This window comes from Cryptotermes secundus, unplaced genomic scaffold (assembly GCF_002891405.2).
Source record: "Cryptotermes secundus unplaced genomic scaffold, Csec_1.0 scaffold417, whole genome shotgun sequence".
NCBI classification, from domain to species: Eukaryota; Metazoa; Arthropoda; class Insecta; order Blattodea; family Kalotermitidae; genus Cryptotermes; species Cryptotermes secundus.
The window spans coordinates 1572981-1589040 of record NW_019739949.1 but is presented as its reverse complement, the minus strand read 5'-3'; the positions used below and the strand labels follow the sequence as shown (position 1 = coordinate 1589040).

Below are 16060 nucleotides of genomic sequence, written 5' to 3'. Positions count from 1 at the left end.
GTTTTCCCCTAAAATAAAAAAATTAAATACTCTTTTAACATGTTACCGGGAGTCGGCCTTCAGGGCACAACACTTAGTAAAAACTATGTAGTGGATAAATCAACAATCACTGTTGGAGATCACTTTCATTTTTATGACAAACACTAAAACAAAATTATTCATGCTTAATTTTTTTAAAATACGCCTCTCATCTTCTGGTAATAGAACATTGGATTAATAGAATAAAACAAGCTTGATTTCAGAGTAGATTAAATTCAGTCAAGCGTGTTTCTTTTGGTTTTCCGTAACTTCGATCAACTGCTGAAAGAATTGAAGTGTTTGCTTTCCTGCAGATACACTTATTAGGATCGGGAACACCATCAGTTATCTTTTAATTAAAAATTTTGTAGCATGTAGACCCGTTTCTAAGTAATTACTCTGTAAACAAAGGTTGTTGCTAAGCAATGGCAGTAAACACGCCAACATCAACATGCAGGTCATTACTAGACAATACACCGCTTGGCGATTCACGCAACAATAGAGGAACTGTTGGGAGAGGCGTTTTCTATGCGGTCCGTGCCGAGGCTACATAAGGAGCGGGTGCGGTGGGAGACAGTAAAATATGGTCACAAGTCCCAAGGGACTCAGGCCCGAGAAAGACTGCACTGACAAGGCCAGCCGTATATACAAAAGGCAGACCCATTCTCTCATCAGAGGGCGCCCCACAAAAACAAGACCATAAATGCCAAACAGTAACAAGTATCTAGTCATGAGCTCCAGCCGGAGCTCGACACCACTACTTACTGACTGACTGACTGTCCATCAGTCGCAATGTGACTTGGAGTGATGTGAGTTGGTTGGTGAGTGATTTAGCTGATAGTCTAGAGACGACCGTGAGTCAGTCTGAAGAGTAGATGGTTGGTGTGAGATGACCGCCAGCCTGAGAGTCAGGTGTGAGACCGTCACCGGCCATTAAGGATGTAAACATGGAAGCTGAGGAAGCTATGGCATTGGAAGCAGTTACCAGATGAAAACCGGTGAAGATACGGCAGACAGAATAAATTGTGCGTGCTGTAGTGAATTGTGGAGTGTGTGAATCAGCTATAGTCCTGTAGTTAATTGTAGGTACGATCTGTAAGTGTTCAGTAGATCCAATCCAACTCTGTCTATAGTCACTCATACTTGTGATAATATGTTCATGCACTTGTAGTCCTATATATTCAGACTGGAGGTACCTTAGTTTACTCATTGTCCAGAGGAAGTGAAGTCGTATCCTGCCCCAGGATCATTGCCTTTGGCCCCAAGGGCGGGATAATACTTGAAATTAGCAGAGCAGAATGTTGTTTGTTAGGTGAGTAAGGTATAGCTGAAGAGTTAAGCCCAAGCATGCACTCACTCACGGAGCTGAGCCCTTCTTGAGAACCTGGCAATTATGCAGCTACTCAAGAACTTCCCAGCATTTTATGGAACCCGAAGGTTCAGTACCGTGTTCACGAGAGTCCTTCACTGTTCCCTATCCTAAGTCAGATCAGTCCAATCCATAACATCACATCCTGTCTCTCCAACATTAATTTTAATATTGTTCACCCACCTACGCCTTGGTCTTCCCAGTGGACTCTTTCATTCTGGATTTCCCATCAATATTCTGTATGCATTCCTCATTTCCCCATTCGTGTTGCAATGTTCTGACCATCTCATCCTCCTTGACTTGATCACTCTAATTATACTTGGAGAAGAGTACAAGTTATGAAGCTCCTCATCATGCAGTTTTCTCCAACTTCCTGTCACTTCATCCCTCTTCGGTTCAAATATTATCCTCAACATCCTGTTCTCAAACACCCTCAGTCTATGTTCCTCTCTTACTGTTGGAGACCAAGTTTCACACCCATTCAGAACCACAGGAAAAATTATACTTTTGTATATTCTAATTTTTATGTTTATAGACAGTAGATGAGAAGACAAAAGGTTATCTGACGAATGCAAAAGATCTGATCTGTAGTTGATCTGTTACGTCGAAACCCACACTGATGATCCGCAATAATTACATCTATGTATGGACTTAACTTTGAGAGAGGAATATTGGATAAAATTTTGCATGAAGTTGATAGCAGTGATTTCCCCCGATAATTACTACAGTCAGTTTTGTCACCCTTCTTGCGAAAGGGTACAATAATAGACTACTTCCACCGATCAGGAAATTTTTCCTTATTCCAAATAGGATTAATTAACATATGGATCATAGATCATAATATTTCACCTCCTGCTTGAATCAGTTCTGCCGGAACTTGATAACTACATGGCGATTTATAACTTTTCAACTTTGCAATAGCAATTTCGAACTCAAAAGGGCTAGGATCAGGTACTAACGGTTCAGCTGTATGTGTGAGTATTTCTATCTGCCTAACATCAATGACCCTATGTACGTTTAATAACTGAGAGAAATGCAGAATGTCCACAAAGTCTCATTAGGTTTGAAAACTTCCGGCGCGCAAACAAATTGAGCTAGCAACATGCGGTTCATGGCAGATCGTATTGAAACTCTGGAAGTTTTTTATTGACCTCAGTTGACCTCGATATGGGTTCCCTTGGTAGCACGGAGAACGTCCAGGCGATATTCGAGCTCTTGTCATGTTCAGTGGAGCATGTCCGCTGGAATAGCCAAGATCGCATTCCTGATGCGGGTGTTCAGGTCATCAAGTCCGTTAACTGGTGTTCGGAACACACTGCTCTTGCCATAACCCCACAGGAAACAATCCAATGGTGCTGTCTGGTGAACGTGGAGGCCAAGGCATTGGACCGTCTCTGGCGATCCATCTTCCTGGAAATGCCCTGTCTAGGAAGACGCATTTTTTCTTGTTGGGTTATGTCAATAAAAAAAAAGGAATATCTGACAAAAAAATAAGTATTTTGGAACGAACACTAAGAGCAATGATATTAGATACCTGTATAGAGGAATAAAATGACTTTAATAGGGGTTACCAACCTAGAGGTAACATTGTGAAGGATGAGAATGGTTATCTGCTTGCAGATCCCCACAACACAACGGGAACCATTTGTTTGGAGAAGAATAGTCTCCCTGTTCACCCCGGTTTCGTCGCTCGCAGGTCCTCCTTGCGCTGCAATTGCTTTCTCTCATAGCTGCAGCCAGTATATCTTGCTGGGTAAGTTCTTTCAAGTGGCAACTGAAGCAAGTCTGGACACTCTCTGAGTATCCACCCCACCCCATCACCACACACACACACACACACACAGAGGCAGCGTGGAGGCTGTTTATAGTACACCAAGATATGAACAAAACGCTGACAGCTGATGCACCGTGTCAGCCCATTTTGTGATTTATAATTATATTGTTGTGTGCCAGAAAGTTGGAATGGTAGAGGAGATCAGAGTTGATTTCGATAGCAATGACCAATTTTCCCGCTACAACACTACAATCGGAAAGCAACCATTGCTATACAGTGGCTAACAACCTAACCGTTTACACATGAATTACATATTGAAGCAACATTTCGGTAGCAGTGAGCGGAATGAACCCTTCGGGATGATATTCCCTATCCAGATCTTGTGGAAGTTGTAAATGTCCAGCTGCGACAAAAGGATCGACACCAAGACTTACTGACTGACTGACTGTCAGTCGCAATGTGACTGACTTGACTTTGACTTGAGGCCTTCTATATATTATACATACTAGATATTAAGACTCAATTGTAAATAAGTGTACATAGTGACAATGGACTAATACTATCGACTATGACTGACAAATGACAGACCCGACCTCTCGTCAGAGAGGGCGCACCAAGACAGACTGACCGTCAGTCGCAATGTGACTTTGACTTGAGACGAAGCAAGAGACAAGAGGTCGAAGAGTAAGTCCGCGTGGAGGCGGGGTTGAATACCTCCACCGTGACCCTGTGAGTCGTAGGAGGCGACGAAAAGGGAAGTCTCAAATCTGAGACAGTAAAATATGGTCACAAGTCCCAAGGAACTTGGACCCGAGAAAGACTGCGCTGGCAAGGGCCAGCAGCATGTTGAAAGATAGACCCGTCCTCTCGTCAGAGAGGGCGCCCCACAAAAAGCAAAATGGTAACGTTCAACAGCAATAAATATCTGGTCATGAACCCCAGACGGGGCTCGACACTAAGACTTACTTACTGACTGACTGTCAGTCGCAATGTGACTTGGACTTGGAGACGAGGCAGTTTGTAGCTGACCTTAGAAGAGTAGTCAGTCTTCAGTTGGCTTCGAGGCAGTAATTGTGATTGTGAATAATTGTACTTGTAAGTGTAGAGGAGATTGGCCGATAAAAACATTCGCTAAATCCGAGACCTGCATGAATTTATTTGTCGCGTTATATAGGCAACACGCGACAGAATTATAGACTGACGTAAGTTTAAATATTTCTTGCGATTTTTTATTTTTCGCAAATTTTATTAAGCAGGGAGTTTGTGTGAGTCCTCCATAGCGGTCATTTGTTTTGTGCTAATGACATAGCCTAGCTCCTGGAGGAACACAATGATGTCCTCTGCAGGAATACTGCCAGGCAGATGCCTGCCAACGGCTTTTAACAGGTTGATCCAGCATGGTGTGAAACGTAAAGCAGGTGACAGCTTTATATTAGGAATTCATTCATGGTTATTCTTGAATCCGAGTACCGCGGGACACATGGTCATATTTTACTGTAATATGAACGGCCAGAGCCTTGCTAGGTAACAGACCGGTAAACACCCCTCGACCGAATACACGAAAGGCAACAACGGAAGGTGTGTCTCAGTGGAGGGATGTTATTGCGCGTTGCTAGGCAACAGCGCACGAATGAAGACGCTGGCTAGGAATCACGTAAATTGTTCTCTGTTTTGTCTTCTTAATGCAAAAACAGAACTGTGTTTTCTGTGCATAGTCCGTGCGGAGGCTATATAACGAGAATAATACAAGAAGTTCAGCCACACCCGTGTGAACGCGCTGTCGAATACCTCCACGGTGACACTGCGAGTCGTAGGAGGTGACGAAAAAGGAAGTCTCAAATCTGAGAGAGTAAAATATGGTCGCGAGTCCCTAGGGACCCGGACCCGAGAAAGACTGCGCTGGCAAGGACCAGCAGCATATAAAAAAGACAGACCCGTTCTCTCGTCAGAGAGGGCTCCACACAAAAACAAGACCGTAACTGTCAAACAGTAATAAATATCTGGTTGTAAGCCCCAGATGGGCTCGACACCAAGACTTGCCAAATGACTGTGAGTCGCAGTGTGACTTCGACTTGACAGTTCAGTCGGTTCTCGGTAGAAGACAGTCACGGAAAGTTCGTAGAAGACGTATGAAGACTCAACTTGTGAATAGAATACTTTGTGTGTTATAATTACAGTAATACTGAAAATGTTGCCATTATTTGTAGTTACAACCAGAAAACTGACTGACCAATCCAAACTCGCGTCTTAGTCACTGTGACACGTGAAAATATTGTCTCAGATTCGAGACTCCTCCAACCTGGGGTGTAAGGTCCCGATTTCATGTCCTTCAGGAACGGGGTGGTCCAGTTGTACCCCAGGCATTGGGTTCCTTTTTCTTTTCGTCTCTAATTAGATCTCGTTGCGTAGAATCCGAGCAGACGTATCAGAGAATGCCGCCTCCAATAATTCTATCGTTGCGTGGGCGCCTTTTACTGCGGTCACGTGAGCTGGTTTCCATGGAAACGTTTTTACAGAGCCATTGCGTAGCAACGGACGTCTGTTCTGGTTGTGCTGTCACGGCATTGAGCAAACATGTCACAGTATTAATACATACTACACAGTTATTACATAATATGTTTACTGTTTCCGGCAGTTCTTATGAAGATATGATTTGGGACTGTATGACCTATTATGGTAATTTTATGTAAGGGATGATTACTTAAAACTATCCAGTTAATTAATCTAATAATGAAATGAAGCCAGTATAACACATCATAAAATGGGATTGAATTCACCTGCCGGTATATCAATTTTTCTGACATTCACAAACTGGTGTAAATTTAACCTCAAACCTCTTTCTCACATTACCATTTGGTCCCTGTATGTTTGAATACACACCCAGGAAGAGCCATGTTTTTAACTTCGCTTAACAGAACGAGAGTTTAGATTAGTTATTTTATGATTACAACCTCACGTGACGCTGTGTAATTTGGTAAATGGGTGCTAACATTTATACCATCCACCGTAAGATCGAGGCAAAATTTCCCCCCGAAAAGTTAGTACTCACCTACCAAACTACGTGGCGCCATATTTCAGAAGCTCATAATGTCACTGCTCACCTGACCTTCGAACTGCAGATCTCGTAGTGATTAGTTTTGAATTTGGCGATCGATAGACCGGGCCATAGGTCTGGCGGTTAGTCGCTGGCTTTCCATCGCGGCTGCCCGGGTTCGAGCCCGGTCTGGTAATATGGGCTTTGTGGTGGACAAAGTGGCGCTGGGCCAGGTTCTCTCCGAGTACTTCGGTTTCCCCTGCCAATCTTCACTCTACTAATTGCTCCACAATCACCATCATCTATCATCAGGGGCTGGTACAATTGGCCAGTGGCCGCGGTACCAAATGGACTCAGTCTCACCCCACTAAGAATAATAAAGTAATAACGTTGGACGATCAATTGCTTTAATCCTTTGGCGCCGACATCAGTATCTCTTACTGACCAGCTATTTGTTGTCATATGCCGCCGACCTCAGTCCTACGCTGCGCCTATAGACTAAAACTGCCTCGTAAGCATGTCTCTGCAGCTTACAGGGAATCTGAATGCGTTGTGTTATAGATGCAGCTTCGCTCTGGCTGTTGATATATACAGGGTGTCCCAGGAGGAATGGACCAAACTTCGGGAGGGTGTTCCTTATGTTAAAGTATGCCGATATAACCCAAAACACCTATGTCCAAAGTTGAACGGTTACGGAGATAATGGCCCGAGAAAAGTGTAGTCTTCTAACGGGTCCACGGATTATACCTATCAGCTGAGAGGCCTTATCTTTGTTTGTCCTTGAGTGCCGTGATTCACCCTAGCCGTGCTTATGTAGTTGGCTTTATCAGAACGCGCAGTCAGTACGTTACGTCAGCGCTTGCCATTTATGTGTCATGTATAGTGCCTGGAAACCCTAAGGACAATTATGACATGGCGAGCGAGTACTTTGTACTTCAATTTTATGGCTTCATGTCACTCACAAGTTAGTTTGATGTTACGTACATTATTAACGTTACAGAATCCACATATTCCTGCCAATTTTAATATGTATTTTGTAATCAACAAGTGTGCAACGCCGGTCAAAGTTGCACACTTCTCTGGCCATTATCTCCGTAACCGTTCAACTTTGGACATAGGTGTTTTGGGTTATATCGGCATACTTTAACATAAGGAACACCCTCCCGAAGTTTGGTCCATTCCTCCTGGGACACTCTGTATATGTATAACTGTCCAAGAGAAAAATCCTGCTACTTTCAATGAAGTGTTGTTCCTTCCATATGGTACACATCACGTGAGGGCAACTGATACGTCCATGTATAGCAGAGGTCTCCAAACTTTTCGAAACGCGGGCCACATTAGGTAATTCAGTACTTTCAACGGGCCGGACAAAATAAGAACTTAGTAACTCTAGGAAACGTTCTGGAAACATCCTTTGTCGGCTGGGAGTGGTAACCGATAGCCGTACCACGCCGGCCTTTGTAAAAGGGACTAAATTTCCGGCAGCCTTATCAATATTCTTCGCTACCAATTCTCGGAACAGTTAGAGCAAAGCTGGGCATAAGTAGCTTCTAATAAAAAAAAAATGGTAATAAGTACGACACCGGCGGTGGTGATGATCTGTTACAATTACACTGCACCACTGGAAGAAGACGGCTAGTAACGAACTGCTCGCGCTACCTACATTGCCACGAAGTGACACTGCCGATCGAGGCCGAACAAGTACGAAGAAATACCGCGCAGTATACGGTCCAGAATTAGTAAAATTGTAAATAATATTAATATTAACATAATATGGAATATCAATATATTTTAAACATAGTCTGAATTAATGAATTTGAAATCTATGAATAAGTTTTTCTTTTACCAGTACTCATTGGAAAATTAGTTCCATTGGCGCATTTCTGCACAATTCTTTCGCGAGCCGGATGTGGCCCGCGGGCCGTAGTTTGGATACCCTTGATGTATAGATAAAACGGATAAAACTTAGAGGTCCATGTTGCTCAATGAAGTTCTCTGATCCAAAAAGTAAACCGTATTCTTGTGCATTGAATGTCCAGCATGTCTCCGCTTGGAGCGACAGATCTCGAGCATTTTGTTAAGTCTTTATGTTTCATTGTACCACCTCAAGATTCTGTGCAGTATCATTTAGAGCATTTAAGGGGCCCGTACACATACGAGTCTGGCTCGCGAGTATTGTGCCTGTGTTTTTATTATTATTTATTATTATTTAGCAGACATAGGTCATAAAATATTTGTGTAAATGAATCGTTATGCAGAACAATTTATGAATTCTAGAAGGAGAATTTTTCTTTTAGATCTTTTATAGGACAATGGGCACCAGTAACAGAAAATTAATTATTTTGTATTTTCTAATGGGGATCATTCGAAATCCCACACTTCGCGCATATTTTTCAAGGAAGAGAATACTGCCAGCTCCACAATCTGGCGATGTGATATCAGGAGACAGGCTCCAACTAATAATGAAATTCTTACGACAACATTAACAAAACAAATTATGAAAGCCCTGCATAACTTTACAAAATCCTTCCTGTCCTGTCGCATCTGAAAGATAACTTTCAGAACTTATTCCTTAATGAGCAGAATATTCAGTCGAAGAATTGCTTACGTTATGGAAGGGGCGCTTGTCTTTCAGACACTTGCAAGCCTAAATAAAAGTACAATATTTAAACCCCAAAGTTATTTTCTACACAGAGCACAGTGTTCATTTTTCAACTTTAAAATGTTCCCTTTTAGGATTTTACATCATATTTTAACTAACTGCTTTTTGGGGACACTCACACTGAATATACGGTTAATTTTTCGCTTTAAAATTCCATTCTTTTTTATTTTACTGCAGTTTTCGATAAACTTCCACATTTTGGATGAGGATATTTCAGTATCCTCCATCTGCACTGTAAGGTTGCTTTTAAATGCCCTATGTCACCAAAGAGAAAGTAGCGGCTCCGGTCTAGAAAACCGAGACTAACGGCCTTGGGAATCTCTTGTGCTGACCACACGACACCCTCTATCCGCAAAGGTTGGCACTAACTTCGCTGACAAGCGGCGGTCTCTCGGTCGGTATAGTTCGCTTGCGGACTGAAGGCCACGGAGTTATGTCACCAAGGAGTTGAGGCCCCGTCCCAATATTTTCCTTGGCGAACCAACAGAAACCATGAGATTCCTCAGAGAAGATACTTCATTCTTCGCTGGTATTCTGACTAGCATGCATGCCAGTCTCAGGCGTTATTACCCTGCTAACCAGCCAAGATTAAGTCAAAAACCAGATGTTGGGAGGTTCTGATGGTTCTTAACAGCTCAGAGAACGCACATATTCATGCTTCAAGTGGGATCTGAATCTACAACCTTGTGCATTAAAACAAGAACAATTTTTCTCTTGACTTCATTCAGTCTCATCAGCTAATTCACTGATTTTGCACAACAGCAACAACAAACATTAATTTCAAAGATCAGTCTCGTCGATAAGCCGATAGTCACTTGGCAGTTCAAGATATTTCCACTCTTGTATGGGTCCCGAAGATTCCTTATTGTATTTGATTTGTTTCATTCTGGTTCGTCACACTAACGATATCATGAAAAGTTAAACAGTTCTGTCCAGTGTGACTGGTGAAGGTTTTTCTTATTTTAGATATTTATGCCCTTACATGTTTCGGTCTTCAGAGACCATAATCAGAGGGACACCTTTACATCAATACAATTAGAGGCTACTATTACAATATATGTTCTGTAAGTTAAAATGTATGCATATAAAATAAGATAATATACAATTGGGTATAAAATCTAGAGTCTTTACAACTACAGCGGCCGTTCCAATATTTTAAAATATTTATAACTGGTTTGTTAAGACTCTATTTGAATTCGTAAACCAAGCGGGTTCCTGTCGTCCCTCTTATTATTTCTCTAGACAATGGCCGAACGTGTGCCGCCTTGTCATTCTCAAGAAGAGGGTTCTTTGATGTTGTTCTATATGTGTTTGTGGAGAGCTGTGCTGTTACGAATTCAAATATTGGGGAGGGTGAGGAAAAATGTAACTGCACCACTAAACACCCCAATTATAACTTACTGCTTTTAAGTTATTTTAGTATTTTAAACCTCTTAATTGCCGGTCACGGTATCCGAGCGGTCTAAGGCATGTACTGTCTTCGCTCACTTGGAAACCGGGATCGTGGGTTCGAATCCCACTTAAGGCATGGATGTTTAGTTTATGTGTGTACGTTTTTCTGTGTTTGTATACAGATAGAGGCCTTGCGACGAGCTGATCACTCACCCAAGTAGTCCTACCAAATATGTAAGATCTAGAAAAACCAAAGTGAATGGAGAAGTTCATGGAGGTAGGCCTAGGCCCACTGGGGCTGTAGTGCCAAGGAAAAAAGAAACTCTTAATTACAATTTATTATATTAATGACACTGTGTAATTTTATTAAACAATTATTCAGTTAAGCTTAAAATTTAAACTTACTTCATAATTTTCTGTTGGTTGTTCCCTCTAGGGTCACTGAGATCTAAAGGGAGGGGAGTGCCTCATACCGAGACAACTTTCTTTTTTTAATCTCATGACAAACCATTCAGTTTCTTTGCTAGCTGATGTTTAGAGTGAAAAGAGGTATGTGCGTCTTTCACGATCCTTCCAATTAAATCTGCTGTACACAAACAGAATCGACACATCTCTATTTTTAGCTTCCTTTAGTAACAAATATAAAAAATATCCCATAAAATGATGTTTTGTCTGCAATGATCAGTGAAGCATAGTGTGACATATGGGCCATTTCTGTAACAGTTGAGGAATGTTCATAAACATTCTCATGGGAATGAATACNTAAAGTGAAGACAAGGCATACAATGTACTAGTTTGACGTGAATTGAGTAGCACCTGAAGATGGCATTCTTATGCCGAAACATGTAGTGAAAGTGAGAGAAGAAGATAGATAAGTGTATGCACTGCAAGACGGAATAAACAAATCATGAACTTAAATCAGTGCAACAGGACGCTAAAATATAACATGAATACAGTCAACAGTAAAAGAACCGCCGTTTCTATGCGACGGCTGGTAAACCCCCCACCCCCATGAAAGTGACAACAATATAGGGGAACCTGTTTTCTGTGGTCTGCACCAAGCAAACACATGGAACAGAAGGAAAACTATTGCCAGGCAAGGAAGCTGTAAACAGACATCCTTAATAAAAGAAGAATTGACTTGTGGGGTCCATGCAGATGAGTTATCTTTAAGACAATTGGCACTATGAGTCAGTCAGTTTTCAGTAGGAGAGAGCCAATGTACTGCCTGGATAGTAATCACGTGATGTGTTTCTTCTGTAAATCCATGTCTGTGCCATGTCTTCATAAGTGAGCAGAATTCCTAAGCTGATCAGTAAGTGACCGGAATATAGCAGTAAGCTATAAGAGCGAACTGGAACCAGAGCACAGAAGAGCAGAAGAAGTCAGCCTGTGAAGACTACACATTTTATGTGTGCTGTAGTGCAGTGATATCTGTGGTATAACAGTTACAGTGCCTGTGTTAAAAATCCATTACCAGGAAACAGATAGGTAAAACTTTGGGGAGGAATATTCATTGTTTAGATCTGTTACCTAGAAATGGCTAGTGTAAGGAGATATAGAAGACTTTATTTATGTGTTAGAGTAATTTTGAAAGTGATATCATCACTGGTGAGGGTCTTGAATGCTGCCCACTAATAATTCAGGCTCACAAGATGATCCCCTCTGGCACGCTATGAGCCAGTAACAATGGTGTCTCCACCCAATATGGAACAACCCCAGTGCAAAGAACCAGCCTCAGAAGAAATGTAATCCAAAAAGGAGCACCAGGAGTGCCCTAAGGAAGATGCTGCAGTCAAACTGGTTGGAGGACTGAGGAAGCAGTATAAAGACTGGAATCTAGCCAAAGAACACAACAGTCAGCTGGAAGAATAGACCCAGGGGAATTGTGGAGCATGCAAGAAATTGACCACCACCAGCAGAAAGATGACCAACAAATTTACTCAGAGGAGATAATGGAAGAGCATAGAAAACTTTCAGTAAAAGATGAAAGATGCTGCAGAATTATGTTTACAAACAGTCAGTCAGTTTCAATAACTGAGCCTTACTAATCACTAACTTCATCATAAATGTAACAGAATGTCATGTCAAGTCTGTTTACTCTCAACTAACTAGACATGGTCTTGTGCATATTCTGCAGTCAGTGCAGATACTGATATGCACTGACCTTTTGTAACATGGGACTCATTTCAGTTCCCATGGCACCCCAAAAAGTTAGCAACTACAAACACATCCAGCATTTTGTAGCATTCTAAAAAACATGTGGGATGCTGTAACTTATCAGCAAACAGCACTGTGGAATGAAACAAGACACATATTGTTTCTTTAATCTAAACTCATCTCTACTGCTGCATGATTTACTGCACACAAGTGAGTAGATGTTGCTTCAGATGAAAGCTATGACAGAATGATTTATCACACACATCACACCTATATGACCGGTCCCCACCATGTACACACTGATGCCTTTTCCAATTATCCTGATCACTGAATAACTTATTACACATATCACAGCAAAATGGCTGTTCTCCACCATGTATGCGCTGATGCCTCTTCAGACTATCCTCCCGAGTGAATGACTTATTACACACAATACAGCAAAAAGGCCGCTCCCCACTATGTATGGACTTGTGCCTCTTCAGAATTTTCTGATCACTGAATAACTTACTGCACACATCACAGTAAAATGGCCTCTCCCCACTATGTATGCGTTCATGTATCTTCAGTTTATTCTTCTGGCTGTATGACTTATTACACACTAGACAGGAAAATGGTCGTTCCCCACTATGTATGCCTTGATGTAGCTTCAGATTATGCTGTCAACTGAATGACTTACTACATATGTTACATCTAAATGGCTTCTCCCCACTATGTATGCGTTCATGTGTCTTCAGTTTACTCTGGTGACTGAATGTCTTACTGCACACATGACAAGAAAATGGTCGTTTCCCACTATGTATGCCTTGATGTACCTTCAGATTATGCTGTCGATTGAATGACTTACTACACACATCACAGCTAAATGGCTTCTCCCCACTATGTATGCGTTCATGTGTCTTCAGTTTACTCTGGTGACTGAATGTCTTACTGCACACATGACAAGAAAATGGCCTTTCCCCACTATGTATGCTTTGATGTACCTTCAGATTATACTGCCGACTGAATGACTTATTACACACGACACAGCAAAAAGGGAGCTCCCCATTATGTATGAACTGGTGCCTCTTCAAACTTCCCTTATCACTGAATGACTTAGTACACACGTCACAGCAAAAAGGCCGCTCCTCACTATGTATGTGCTGATGCCTTTTCCAATTATCCCGATCACTGAATGACTTAGTACACACGTCACAGCAAAAAGGCCGCTCCTCACTATGTATGTGCTGATGCCTTTTCCAATTATCCCGATCACTGAATGACTTACTACACACATCACAGTGAAATGGCTGTTCTTCATTATGTATGCGCTGATGTCTCTTCAGATTATTCTGCCAACTGAAAGTCTTATTACACACAGCACAGCAGAATGGCTTCTCCCCACTATGAATGCGTTTATGTGTCTTCATATCATCTTGCCGACTGAAAGTCTTATTACACACATCACAGCAAAATGGCCGCTCCCCACTATGTATGCGCTCATGCCTCTTCAGACTATTGTGTTGAGTGAATGACTTGTTACATATATGACAGTCAAATCTCTGCTCCTCACCATATAGGTCTATGGGCTGATGTGTCCCTAGATCACACTCTTGATTGAAAGATTTATTGGAGACATCACAGGAACATGGCCACTCCTCACTGCATTCATGTTGACATTCGTGCAGAATAATCTGAAAAATGAGAAGAAATAACATGGAAAATTCTCCTATAAAGAGAAATAAGTTTGATAACCAAGTACATAGAGACGTTAAGGGTACAGGAGAGAATGGATGGACAGAAGTGGGGAGGAGAGAAAGAGAGTGGGCGCGCTTGTACAAGTGTGTATTCACCAGCATGTATGGCTCTAAACTACACCTACATTATGAAACAATTTACAAAACTAAATAATGTAATGCATTTGTAAGGCAGTATAAATAAAAAAAAAAGAAGTAAAGCTATCCCTGTAATAGGCCATGAAGGCCCATAGGGTTGTGAGACGTTAAGGGTCCCACATTACCTTGACAATCGGCTCAGAGACGGCGGTATGGTTGTCAGTCTTACGCGCCGGCCGCGCTTCACTCCTCAGGAAAATCATTTAATTGATTCCTGGTACTCATTTCTGTTAGAGGCTGAGTAAACCCCAGGGCCTAGTGCTGCCAGAAGGATTAGGTCAATTGAAAAAATCCAATGACCTCATCGGGACTTGAACCCGTGACCTTCCGGCTTGTAGCATAGTTCCTTCATCACTACGCGTACCCCCAAGGCAGTATAAGGGGTTTGATTAATAATGGATAGTATTCTAAGATGTAACAACAATAAATGCTGAATTAAGAAATGACAGTAAATTTCTGAATGGTTTGTGTTTTGCAAAATTGTTTGGGTTTCAGCTCCCAATTTTGTTTGTAAATTTTTTTTACAACATGGCAACACAATTTCCAGTTCACATCCAACCTTGGCAGAATAATCATAGAAAGGATCATGGTTCCAAAATAATCTACAGTCTCATTAATTGTGTTGAAGAGCACATGTCATATGATTCTAAAGATGCAGAAGATGGCATAGGGGTACTTATTCATGCTGAAAAGTTCAGGTGTCCAGCAAGAATCTACTGTTGTAGGTAAGGTGAAATACTACACAATAAGAAGGATAGGGTTGTGTTGCCTCCTTCACCAAATTAGTATAGAACAAGACATGCCACTACAGGAAGATGAGAGGTTCTCTGGATTCCTTAAGAGAGCTATTGCAGAAGGCACAAGTGCTAATACAAGTCACGGTGTTTGGATAGGATTTATAATAGTCTGGACTTCATGGTGGAGCCATAAATGTAGATTCCACCATCCATCTTTGAGTGGATAATGGCACAGTAGAGTCTGAAGCAGTCTCATCCAGTCTCTACTTCAAAACCTGCTGCATATAAAAGTTATTTAGTGAACAGCAAAAATAAAAGCAATTATTAAGCAAACACTGCCCCTTAAAACTGGTAATGAAGATCTAGTCATTTATCATCAAAACATTAGAGGACTTAATATAAGTAAGCTCGACGAATTATTTATCTCTTCATCTCTGGATTCCTCTCATATTGTTTGCTTGACCGAGCATCATCTTCGTGATACTGCTATTGACACTACTTTGATGGCGGGTTTCAGACTTGGGGCTAGTTTTTGTAGGAGCATCTTTAAGAATGGTGGTGCATGTATTTTTGTACATGAAACTATCTATTCTACTAAAATTAATATGGATTAATACTGTAAAGAAAAGGACTTAGAAGTATGTGCAGTTAGGTTACACCTCTCTGCTCATGAAATATGTGTTATTACCATCTATAGAGCTCCTTCTGGTAACTTTCAGCATTTTTTTCAAAACCTTAACGAACTTTTAAATATGATTTTTGCACACACCAAGGATATAATAATATGTGGTGACTTCAACATCAACTATCTCGAAGATTCTCCCCACAAACAGCAGCTAAACTCAATACTAGCCTCTCATGGACTATATAGTATAATCCAATTTCCTACTAGATTCCAAAATGATTCTTATTCTTTAATTGATAATATTTTCATTAATACATACAAGTTTACTAATTTTACTGTATATCCCATCATAAATGGTCTTTCTGATCATGATGCCCAGAACCTAATAATACACAATATATTTAAACAAAAACCTAAA

The 16060-nt window shown here is 41.3% G+C and overlaps 1 protein-coding gene across 1 annotated transcript in view; it reads right to left on the bottom strand.

The window, feature by feature from the left end:
- Window positions 1-12574: 12574 nt before the first annotated feature.
- The window catches only part of LOC117282927 (gastrula zinc finger protein xLCGF3.1-like), a 10467-nt gene continuing 6981 nt past the window's right edge, over window positions 12575-16060 (bottom strand). The window contains exons 3-4 of the mRNA XM_033754536.1: window positions 13390-14079; window positions 12575-12646 (exon numbers count right to left, since the gene is read on the bottom strand). Coding sequence (XP_033610427.1) covers window positions 12575-12646; window positions 13390-14079 — 762 coding nt within the window. The remainder of the gene's footprint in view (window positions 12647-13389; window positions 14080-16060) is intronic.